The sequence below is a fragment of the Cyanistes caeruleus genome, unplaced genomic scaffold (assembly GCF_971803275.1).
Source record: "Cyanistes caeruleus unplaced genomic scaffold, bCyaCae1.hap1.1 HAP1_SCAFFOLD_172, whole genome shotgun sequence".
In the NCBI taxonomy this organism is placed as follows: Eukaryota; Metazoa; Chordata; class Aves; order Passeriformes; family Paridae; genus Cyanistes; species Cyanistes caeruleus.
The window spans coordinates 32,946-45,691 of record NW_028255960.1 but is presented as its reverse complement, the minus strand read 5'-3'; the positions used below and the strand labels follow the sequence as shown (position 1 = coordinate 45,691).

Sequence of the window (12,746 nt, the reverse complement as noted above, 5' to 3'; positions counted from 1 at the left end):
TTCTTCTCTGAAGTCTTCAGGACTCGTTACAGTTGGTAGTATATCCCAGAAAAAACAGAGACAGGTAGTAGGGAAAAGATAAGGGACAGAAAAAGGAAAAAGAGAAAACAAAAACAATAAGAAAATCAATATATTGATTTCAAAGAAAAACTATTATATATAATTTCAACTAAGACTTACATATTGGTTTCTTATCTTAAATTATATTCTAAAATACACCATGATAAAATGATTAACCTCATAGTCACAATATCAAATTATTTATTGTAGTGCCTGCGTAATTCATCGAGTATTGATAACCTTAGGGGTATCAGCAACATGTAAAGTACCAATCATATTGTGTGCATCCATTATGGAAGTCAATTGTGTCAACCGCTTCATCATTCTCCAATTCAGGATGTACAAAATTGCTGATAGAACAAAACCAAGTAAAACTAAAACCAAGAGGACGATGATGGGATGACACAATTTGTTCAAAACACCTGTAGCAGTTGGTGACCACCCAAAAAGAGTGTCCCACCACTTGTGTTCAGCATCTTTCCTTACTCTTTCCAGAACACGATGTATTCCTTTCACATTGTGGTGAACCGTAACTAAGGTCTTTTGTCCATCCTTTTTGATCTTTTCCAAAATTTCGATTAAATCCTGGTGAAACAACAATTGCCTTACCAGAGTAAAGTTCATTCCAATTGGAGCAGGCACTAAACGATGAATCAAAGTGTAATTATACTGCAAAAGATAATATGAAGTAACTGGAGCTAAATAAGAAAAGTCACAACCTATAATCTCAGTAAAATTGCATACACAAAAATTTGAATGATTCTTAGTATCCACTACTATGTTTTCTACAAGCATACTATCACAAGCAGTTCTCAAGCATACACATCCATTGCCTACATACACAAGCACTCTTTCAGAAGTGTCATTAGGATGGATTTCAAAATGACAGATATTCTGTTCCGTGTCTAAACAAATGTCTTGAGCTTTGATTGCATTACTTTCACAGATAAACCCTTGTTGTTCCCGGACAATACAATTTTCTAAACCAACAGTTTGCCATTTCCCACCAATCTGACGGGCCCATTCCCTCTGCTCTAAAGGATAGAGAACAGCTCCATCATGATTCAGCCCCAATGCAATGATAGGAAAGATTGAATGTACTGAAGCATTACGTATTGTCAACACAAAAGCTGTGGCTGTGTTTGCGGTGGGATCGTAGGTAAAATTCACCAAATTCCACCAAGATTGAAATTCCTTTTCAAAATCATTGGCATTGTCCCAGACTATTTCCCGAATCTCAGTGGGAAAGGTGCCTTCTTCACCCTCTCTGATAATTGATGCAGCAAATGACTGCATCCACAACTGGGCCTGAATACAGCTAAGAGCCAGAGAAACATTGTTTTGGGTAGCACTGAGTGCATCAATTATTAATTTGTGATCATCTACGTTTACCCTTTCCCAATTTGGTAATATGTTTGATAGCAACCACTGTTGGGTTCCCAAAGCAGTTAAAGATGACCTCAGTGGTTGTTGTATTTTGGTCAAATCTTTAGTTGCAACAGCCAATTTATTCATCAGTACTTCTGAATCAATACTATTCAAAATTCCTAGTCCTGATCCCACGACACCGGTTATATCTCTTGTCATCCGTTTGTGAAAAGAATTTCGCTTTCGCAACCAGGTTGTCCACCCCTCAAAGGAAGTTTGCAAAAAAGGTGAACAAGCTGGCTGAATCTCTGAGACATTGTTTTGCATTAGTAATTTGACTTGTTTGATAGACCATGCTGGATTAAATAGCATTTGTTGTTGGCCAGTTTTCCTGATTACATAGGGTCCAATTTCAGAAATTTTTGGAGTCAATCTAATTGGTGGCTGTGTGGTAGGTAGTACAACCTGAACATTAAGCTCTCCCCAATATTTGGTATTGTTTTTACCACACACGACTTTGGAGGACAATTGTACAGCCGTTAAATTCAGCCAACAATCTTGATTCCGAGTTTCACAAGATATAACCTGGCCACGAGATCCGGCAACTTGACTGTGTACAGGCTCAGTGTGGGATCTGGTACTCAGTCTGCAGCGTATTGAAACATCATCACCTTGAGTTAACAGAAAAAAAAACATTAGCTTTGTCATTTAGCACAAAAAGGGGTATTCACACCATGGTATGTGATTATTACACTAAATATAGGCTTTGTTACAGCATTTATTTTAAATCTATAAGTTCATGGTTTATCTGATCTTCATGTCCCTCGGTGTTCTTCTGTAGAAAATAAACAAAACAGAGTCTGCCACATAGGGGCAGGAGATTAAAATGATGGAATTATCCAGTGGGTGTTTATCCAATGCTCTATCCCCAGGGCATTGGAGGCTACCCATGCATATTCTCCTGTAGTTCTTTTAAAAGTTTCAGTTTGGACTAACCAAGATATAATCCCCACTCTTACCAGCAGAAAGCGTAGAATTTCTTGCCACTTTTCCTTTTGCCATACTGGAATTCTGTTTACTTCCCAGTCCTTTTGTTGCCAAAAAGGAAGCCACTTAGTATATCCCTTGAACACAGCATAGGAGTTAGTGTAGATACAGACAGGAGAGGTATTCTGTGCCTCACGCTGGAAAACACTCCAAACAGCTCTCAGCTCTGCAGCCTGAGTGCTGCTTTCTCCCTCAGTAATGATTTGTTCAGCAGAGGAAAGGTGGAAGGCTACTGCCCCGCACCTCCACACCTCTCCCTCTGGTTTGGCAGAGGTATCAGTGAACCAAGAGTTTGCTGATTGTTTTTGCTCACTGTCCAGAACCTGTGAGTGGTGTTGCTTTGGCCCACTGCCCAGAATCAGTTGAGGGCAATGTGGAGCGCTTGGTACAATGGGGCTGGAGTCCTGCCACTGAGAGACCAATTTACTTAATTTTTCAAGCGGCAGGTTAACCATTAAACCCTTCGGTACCCCTTTCTTCACCCCCAAGTTCCACCAATATTGTAGGCTAGAAATCAGCCTACCCTTTTCTGTTTTTATGTTGGGAGGGGTTTCTTTAATTATCAAGTCAGGTTTGTCATGGCTGCTACTTAAGCTCTCAGTTTTTTGTATCACCTGATTTTTTACAGCTCCTTCTGTTATTGAGAAGATGTTAGAGTCATGTTCAATCTGGGCATACCACTTTCTCACTGAGGCCCTCTGGGCCACCCCGTCAGGGTGGAGAGTCCCAGTAGTGATTGTCTTAGTAATTTCAAAAGGGCCTTTTAATGCAATTGGTTGTTGTTGTGTAATTTTTTCTACTTTTATGAGAGCTGGATTAACTACCAACAATCCCTTTTCCCAGGTAGTGTACCTCTTTTCAGTATCTTTATTTTTTATTACTTCCTTTTCATCTCCTCCCACAAGGATATCATCTACGGTTGTTTGGAGGAGAATTGCTGTAGGTTTCAGTGATTCTGGAAGACCACAAATTAAAGGGGTCATAATTTCAGCTTCCACAGGTAACAAAATTGGTGATTCATAACCAACAATTAATTTTCTTTCATGAATCAGTTGTAGACAAGCTGCCTTATGAATGTTTTTGAGAATTTGGTCTGGGGAGCTGGTTAGAACTACAGGATCTCCCCTTTCCAGGGGGTTAAGTCCCCCTGCCCAATATGCAGCTCGCTGTGTTAGGGACCATGGGTTGCGGTTATCTCCTGTTGTTAAGAAAACACCATGTCCCCAGTAACCGCTTGCTTCTTGTTCAGATAATCGAATTTGATCTCCCCCTGTGAGAGACACTCGAAATACGTATTCTGTCTCTGACTCGTGAGGGAGACGCCCGTACTCCTTTTTTAACTTAGCCAATTCAGTAGCAGTGTACGGGATTTCTTTAGTGGTTATATGTGGATCAAGATCTTCATCATTGATATAGTTATATTCTGTTTTAATCAAAGGTCTTATTTGGGAGCAACAGTTTTCACCACAATTTTTTCCAAATGTAATTCTGCTTGAGGATATATGTGATTTATCTGAGGAGTTTCTTTTTCCAACGACTCCTTAAAGGAATCAGCAGACTGTGAATTTTTGGCACACTCCTCACTCAGAGCAGTTCGTAAGAAATTAATTTCATTTTGCAAACTTTCAACTAAATTTTGTAGGGATTGTATAATTACATTCTCTTCCTGCCTTCGTCTCGTGTGAGCCTCTACAGCCGACGTAAGACAAGCTCCCAAGACAGAACAAATTATGGTTTTATTACGGCCAAATTTGAACTTTGCCTCATGTTGCAGGGAGCAAATTCTATCAGTGACATTTTCCAGGTTGAACCAATTATTTTGAGCCCATTCTTCCCCAGCTGGGGAGGGCTTAGCATTGTGTTTTGCTAACAAAGCAATGAATGCAGCTTTATCTTTTATACTAGAGTTTTCAGAGTGCTCACTCATGTTTGTGTGTGTGAAGGGTTCAGTACCACTACAGGGAGGTAAGACTTAAGTTACACACAGACGCGGCCTTTGCCACATCACCCTTCGCGTCCCTGTATGGATGAAGAGACCAAATCTGCTTGGGAGGCACCCCTTTATGTTAAAATTCAAGTTGTCTCTTTACTACACCAAGCAGTCAAAATTCATCAAAAACACAGAACAGTACACAGAACCACTACAGGGAGGTAAAACTCAGTCACACTACATCAGACGCAGCCAATGCTGTGTTCCCCCCTGCTGTGGGTGGAGAGACCAAATCTGCTTGGGAGGCACCCCTTTATGTTAAAATTCAGGTTGTCACTCCGCTACACCAAGCAGTCAGCATATAAAAAACCAGTAAGTCCCACCTTTTGTACTCAAAGATCCCGCGTAAAATTCTGAAGACAGAGCCCTCAAATGAGTGTAGGGGTGCTTTTCACCTGGGCGTGTGCAGTTTGCGAGAAATTCGAGTCGCCTCCCTTGCTTTCTAGACACTGCTCACCAGCGTGGCAGGCTAGGTGCGGATGAAGCGAAACGTCCTTCCCCTGATACAGACTGCACAACAACCTGCAACCCCTTCTGTCTCTCAGAATCCTGTCCGTGACGCCAATTTATGTCACGATCCGCAAGGTGGGATTCGTGATGTGGTTCTTTTAGCCGGTCTTAGAGTACAAAAGATTATCAGCAAACCAAGAACTTAAACAAGAAAACACAGTTTATTGAGTGCTCATCAGCACTAATATGCGATAGAGGGAAAGAAAAGAGAAAGCAAAGCATAAGGAAAAGAGAGTAAGGGGATTATAGCTACCAACGTCGAAGTCCACTCAGCCATCCAACGACGCAGAGTGTTCTGTCCGTTGGGGAGATCTCAAAGGAAGGTAAGTTTGGGGTATAATTTTATAGTCTTTTGCAAAGCGAGGGGTGCAGGGCCAAAACCAGATGAGATTGATGATCATTGTGATGAATTCCATTGCGCAGGGAGCAGGTGTAGGGTACAGAGCGATCCATGTCTTGCAAGTCTTTGCTCACCAGCAGGAACAAGGACAAGGTGTTGTGGAAAACCCATTGCACAGGGTACCAGGCACAAGCCTCTGCTCACCAGCAGGAATGAGAGCCATGAGTCGTGGAAAACCCGTTGCGCAGGTTACCAAGCCTCTGTTCACCAGCAGGAACGAGAGCAGTGTACTGTGCAACCTCCTGCAAACAATCACTGAGCAAACATCCATTTCAGCTAGGCCCAAACCCCCAAACCAAGTCCCTTGTGATATTCAGGGTCTCAGTCTCTGTCCTTGAGACGGTTGTGAGACAGATGAGGGAATCTTCGGACCGTCTCTTACAGATGGGAAACCCACTTCTGCCCTGGCAGCACGAGTGCGTCAACTCAGGGAGGGAACCATTAACCAGAAAGGTTCCACTAAAGTGAAGGTAGCCTCAACGTCCCGTGACCAAACTGCCAGATATTACATAAAAGAGGATGATCCCCTTGAAGGAACCTCTAGCATGTATGCCCAGGGAGGAGAGGATGACCAGTGCTGGAGGGGCCCTGCCTCTAGCCAGGAAGAGGCACGGGAAAACCGGGTCTTTTGGACGGTGTGGATCCGATGGCCTGGCATATCAGAGCCACAAAAATACGAAGCTTTAGTTGATACTGGTACACAGTGTACCCTAATGCCATCAGGACATGTGGGGACAGAACCTGTTTCCATTGCTGGGGTGACGGGGGGATTGCAGCAGTTGACTCTGTTGGAAGCCAAGGTGAGCCTGACTGGGGAAGAGTGGCAGAAACATCCCATTGTGACTGGCCCAGAGGCCCCGTGTATTCTGGGCATAGACTTCCTTTGTCTAGGCTATTACAAAGACCCAAAGGGACTCAGGTGGGCTTTTGGAATAGCTGCTGTGGAGGCAGAGGACATTAAGCAATTGAACACCTTGCCTGGACTATCAGAGAACCCATCTACAGTAGGACTCCTGAAGGTGGAAGAACAGCGAGTACCAATTGCCACCTCGACCGTGCACCGCCGGCAGTATAGGACAAATCGAGATGCTGTGATCCCCATCCACAAGATGATCCGAGAGCTGGAGAGCCAAGGGGTGGTCAGCAAAACCCACTCCCCCTTCAACAGCCCCATCTGGCCTGTGCACAAGTCTGACAGAGAATGGAGATTGACTGTGGACTATTGTGCACTGAATGAAGTGACTCCACCGCTGAGCGCTGCCGTGCCGGACATGCTGGAGCTGGAGTCCAAAGCAGTGAAGTGGTACGCCACTATTGACATTGCCAATGCATTTTTCTCCATTCCCCTGGCAGCAGAATGCAGGCCTCAGTTTGCCTTCACGTGGAGGGGAGTGCAGTACACTTGGAACCGACTGCCTCAGGGGTGGAAGCACAGCCCCACTATCTGCCATGGACTGATCCAGGCTGCCCTGGAAAAGGGTGAGGCTCCAGAACATCTGCAGTACATTGATGACATCATTGTGTGGGGGAACACAGCAGTGGAAGTATTTGAGAAAGGAGAAAAGATCATCCAGATTCTGCTACAAGCTGGCTTTGCCATCAAGAAGAACAAAGTCAAAAGACCTGCTCGAGAGATCCAGTTCCTGGGAGTAAAGTGGCAAGATGGATGGTGTCAGATTCCCACTGAGGTCGTCAATAAGATCGCTGCAATGTCTCCACCCACCAGCAAGAAGGAAACACAAGCTTTCCTACGTGCCATAGGTTTTTGGAGGATGCACATTCCTGAGTACAGCCAGATCGTGAGCCCTCTCTACATGGTTACCCGAAAAAAGAACACTTTCCAGTGGGGCCCTGAACAGCAGCAAGCCTTTGCTCAGACCAAGCAGGAGATCACTCATGCAGTAGCCCTTGGCCCAGTCAGGACAGGACCAGACGTGAAGAACGTGCTCTACTCTGCAGCCAGGAACAATGGCTAATCCTGGAGCCTTTGGCAGAAAGTGCCTGAAGAGACTCGAGGCCGACCACTGGGATTCTGGAGGCGAAGCTACAGAGGGTCCGAAGCCAACTACATTCCCACAGAGAAGGAAATCTTGGCTGCCTATGAAGGAGTTCAAGCTGCCTCAGAAGTGACTGGCACAGAAGCACAACTCCTCCTGCACCCCAACTGCCAGTGCTGGGGTGGATGTTAGTTAGCAGACAGTTGGTCAGGACTATACACAGCACAATTACCATAAGCAGTTTGTTCCATGCAAATGACAGCATGCCTGCAGAATCACAGCTAAGGCTTTAAAGTTAAATGAACTTTTAACTATGATCACATTAACTCTTGAAGGGGGAATACTTACACTTTATACTAATATCTTTTCTAAACTTATCAATAACCTACAAATAACAATTATCACACAAGCTACACTCTTTATCTTAAACTATTATCTAACTACTTTTAACACATGTGCTCTGGTATTCATGCAATCTAAGCGTGAAAGCAATTTGCTTAAAGGGTAAAATACAATTACAATTTGCTTTTATATACAGTTAGATGGAGTCTCTATACTCTTCTAGATCTTCTATAAAACTCTTCTCACAAACAATGATTTAACGTGATTCAGTCTTGGAATATCCGCTGCTCCTGTGATGTCAACTGGCAGCTGATCGGTGACTGACTGAGGGCATCGATGTTCAGCTTGTTCTTCACATCTTCTAAATCTTAAAACAGAGAATAACTGAAAAAAATCGGTAGAGACACAACATCATAATAACAACATGAAATTTCTGTTGGCAAACTGTCTGTGTAGAGCTCAGACACAAGTGTGTCCTGACAGCTCCACTTCTGATCTTGTTTGGAGTATTAAGGCTGTGTGGTGACGTCTGTGTTTACTGGATCTCATGTTTTCAAAGGCAGACAGTCTGGTCAGATGAACAGGTGACCTTTTTTCAATCTGTTAACAAAAAACACAGGCATTTCTCCCCTTGAAGTTAATGAATTACATTAATCAAATGCTTCTAAGGCATCAATTCCCCCCATTTTTTAAAGAAAAAAAATAAAAAAGTACATGGACTGCCCGCTCTGCTGCTGCTCTCTGCTGCTGTTATCTCTAGAAGGTTTGAGCAAAGTCTCCGTCATCCCCCACACACTCTCGCAGAGAGAAAAACGGAAAGAAAAACCTCACAAAGGTAACTTTAACAAATGCAGTTCTTTCTCTCAATATTTCTCTCGTTGTTCACAGATAGAGGAAAAAGGGCACGATTTTACAAAAACAGGCAATGTTACACGAAAAGCCTCTCAGGGCCAGGTGGTAACAATGGTGACCATTGCAGCTTATCAACTTTTAATTACAGTGATAAATTTCGAAGTTAGCAATTTTTTGGCTGTTTTGTCTCTCTTTGAAGCCACCTGTCTGAGACACCTGTTTCTGCTCAACTGCTTCTGTAATTGTCCAGCATGGCCTTGGAGATTTTTTTTCTGCTCTGCCTCTGCCCTGGGGGTGCCTTTGTTCTCTGCACACACCTCAGTCCTTTCCCCCATGTTCCCCTGGTCTGGGTAGAAACCAAGCTAAATTTGGCTTCTCTTCTTCCAGGGTAGTAAAGTTGGAGCTTAAATAAGACTGTAGTGTTAAAAGTGTCTCCAAAAGTGAAGCAAATAGTTCAGGACGTATCACATCCTGCCGTAGCTGAACAGATTCTGTTTGTTGTTTCAGCATTTGCTGTGGAATTTCTTTCTCATTATTTTCTTCTCTCTGACTCTCCCTCCCTCTCTCCAAGGACGGCATAGACAGGAATGCTCACCCAGCAATGGGAGGTAGAGACGGCTGCTGTGACACAGGTAGAATTACAGGGCTCACAGCCTCAGCATATCTCACTTTTCTGTTTTTTAAGGTATTAATTACAATCTGCCAAGTGGGACCGAGAGACAGAGTGTCCTTGCTTTTCCCTGTAATTATTCTCTGTCACAACAAATCTCCTATATCTTTCGATTCTTCCGGGCACCCGCGCCTATTATCTGTAGCCCATAAAACGAGCTTGTCCAGGTCTTATCCCCTGACTGCTTTGCCTTGTTTAATGAGAATACTCAGAAGCAGCTTTTTCGCTGACGCAAACTCAATTTCCATGCTAACAGCACATGGCAGGGGGAAGGTCACGACCCCTGTCGTGGTTTTAAACTACTAACTAAGAAAATTACTTACTTCTTGCTGTGAGATATGGATTAGAATAAGAGCAAAACAGGCATACAACTTAAAAGGGGAAAAAAAAAGAAAGTTTATTGACAAACCACAGTAATAAGAACACCAGAATAAACTTCCAGAAAAACCTTTCCATCTCCTATCTACTCACTATTCCCTTGTACACATGACAACAGAGACAAAAACTCTGGAACTCTGATGGTTAAAACAGTCCCAATTCTTGCTAGTCTTTTTACTAATCTTTATAGAGAAACAGAAGTTTCTTCCTGTTAATTTATGGAGTTTCTCACAAGAAAACTATTTTTGTTATAGTTTTCTATTGCCTTAATGTTAGCTGTCTAGAGATGCTATTATTAGAGTTCACTCCTTCCATTCTCACATCACTCTGAGGTGTGTATGGGCCATGCGTCTAGAGATAGCATTTTTAAGGATAAGTTATTCAAAGGCAAAAAAAGAAAAAAAAGTCTTCTTCATCTGTTTCTGTGAGCTTCACCAGAAAACAGTTTTCTCATGGCCTCTCAGGGCTTCAAATCTCTCAACAGTTTTCTCATGGCCTCTCAAGGCTTTTAATCTCCCAGTACTTCACTATACTATAATTACTCTTTACTCAAATTTACACTTTGAACACTATTCCTCTCTAGATCCTATATCATGAATTAAAGGAGTTCTTTTCAGGACTTCATTGTCCATCTCCATAGTTTTAACAGGGAGATATTTCAGCTTAATTAAAGCATCTTCTTAATTCTCTACCTTCCTTGAAGCTTCTTTTCTTTCCTGTCACTGGTAGTTTATAAAGTCTCTTTTCATGTTGATATCTCTCTCTCTCTCTCTCTGGATAAAAAGATTAATCCGCAAGTCTCATCTGGGTAATGAAAGAGTTAACATCTTGCCCAGGCTTTTGTAGATGGTTCGGTGATCTCTGCCGAACAGGAGCTGGAGCCGTCTGTGATGGAAAGTTCCTCATGGCTGCTCTAGAGCGTGTAGTCTCTGCTCCAACCCGCTGCAAGTCCAGGGTTTCCCTCTTTCTTCACTGGGCAGTTTCTAGTGAATTAGTTACAGCAAAACCTGCAGCCGAGCCAGAGATCGGCTCGGCCCGGCCCGGGCCCGAGGAAAACCTTCCCCAGGCCCCCCCATCTCCCGGCCGGGAGACGAGGCAGGCCCGGCCCCATCCCCGCCCGGCCGCATGGCCTGGGCAGGGACGGGAGGCCTGGAGCTCCGGACCCTCCACAGCCAGAAAACAAAGAGAACCCAGAGAGCTCTGCTTTTACATTTTAAGGTAGGGTTCACAAGTTGATCCCACTTTTCAATGGCCTAAACTGCTGTCAGTTCCCAGCAATGACCGATAATTGGTCAGGAGAAAAGACTCCAAGCACTTCCCAGCAACTCCAACTCCCTTAAAAGTAAAGTAACTCCATGACAACCCCTCACTTACTCCTCCGCCTTCGGTCTCCCCCAGAGACCTGCCTCCTTTTTCCACATCTCACCGCGCCGTGTCTCACCGCTCTCAGGTCGCCTATTCGGTACCGATCCACGTCCGCGGCTTCCAGCGCCCAGATTCACTCCACCGGCTCCACCACTGAATCCCCTCAGCCCATGAGAGGTTCCTGTTCGGAGCGCCAGATATTGAGAGACTATTCACAAGTCTTCACAGAAGTAAAAGTGAATGCCATTTATTTCTATCTTTAGCACCTTTTATAGTGTTTGCCAGGACCTGTGGTCTAAGCAAGTTACTATTGGCTAATACACACTGGTTTACATTTTTTCTCTTAGACACAAGGATATTGTTTTTCTTCATTCTCTCTGCTTCAGGGAAGTTTCAAGGACATTAGCCTTTAATATCACGACTTATGCCAAAGGCTGGTTTGTGCAGACAGGCCTTTACTAAAATATCATGCCCACCTTCTGTTAAAATATTCTCTACACCAGTGTCTCCATCTGCCTGCACTGTGCAGCCACGGAGAAGAGCAGAGAGGGAAGGGGCCAGGCTCAGGGCTGTGCCCCGGGGCTGTGCCTTGCATGGCTCCTCTGCTGGCCTCAGGGAGCCTGAGCTGCTCCTGCTGCCACTACCAAGCCCTGGCTCTGCCTGAGGCTCGGTTCAGAGCTGCTGGCAGCACAAGGAAGACCATTCTCCCCTGACTGCCATGCAAGGGGCTCCTTCCATCCCAGTGTGGGGCCACTGCAGGCACGTGGTCCCCCTGCCCCTGCTCCTGAGGGGAAGGCAGAGATGAGGGAGTGCCTTGGAGGGCAGCAGTCACCCAGGTGCACTCCATGCCCCTCTGGACTGAAGGAGAATCTTGAGCACTCTCCAGGACCTGTCCTGTCCTGCCTTTCTTTGCAGCTGAACCTGTTAATGAAGGTGATCTGGCTTACCATCCCACGTCCTGAACTGTGCCCCTGGGATCCAGGAACGATTCTCTGGGAGATGGTGAGGGTAGGTCAAGGCTTTTCCCACTGGGAGAGCTGCCATCTCAGAGCCCCAAGGTCAGCCCCAAGAAACGGGACTCGTGCACCAACATCCCTCCCTCTGCAGCTGCTCCCAGAGCTGGCCCTGAGTGCCCGGAGGCCCAAGGCACAGGAGCAGCACCGAGTGGGAGCCCTGCCATGAGCCCAGGGCCATGCTCCCAACTGGGAAGGGCCTGCACTGGCTCCTGACAGGGCCTGGCTCTGTCCCCTTGGGCTGGGGGAGCTGTCACAGAGCAGGGAGGGTCAGGGGTGCCTCTGGCTGCTCAGGGATGGCTTTGGCCTGAGTCCCTGGAAGGAGCCACTGCCCAAGCAGCTGTGCTGTCCCCGGGCTCTGCTCCCGTCCTTCTGGGCTCTGTTGGGTGGCACAGCCTGTGCCAAGGGGCAGCAAGGTGCCTGCAGGCCCCAGCTCAGGGGGAAACAGAGAACGTCCTGGCCGTATCCAGCGTGCTGCCAGCTCAGCAGCAGAGCACAGCACGGGCTCACACTGCCCATTGCTCCCACAGATGGAGCCAGCACCACAACTCATGTTCCTGATTCCCAGAAGGTCATTGAAAGGGCTTTCTGTCAGGGAACACGCTGCTAACTAGAGATAATGGCCATGGTGGGAGGTGGAGAGCTTGTCTTCATGTTGTGCTGCTTTGGAATCTGGTGTTCCTGGAGGAGAAAATGGTGAGTGTTTTGTTCATCTTTCCATCAAATAACTTCTTATGGAAGTCTATTGTAGACA

The 12,746-nt window shown here is 45.4% G+C and overlaps 1 protein-coding gene across 1 annotated transcript; it reads right to left on the bottom strand.

Moving 5' to 3' along the window:
* Positions 1 to 282: 282 nt before the first annotated feature.
* LOC147645779 (uncharacterized) lies at positions 283 to 2,866 on the bottom strand. Its single transcript, XM_086874223.1, has one exon. The coding sequence runs from the start codon at positions 2,134 to 2,136 to the stop codon at positions 283 to 285; it is 1,854 nt and encodes a 617-aa protein (XP_086730349.1). The 5' UTR covers positions 2,137 to 2,866.
* Positions 2,867 to 12,746: the final 9,880 nt, after the last annotated feature.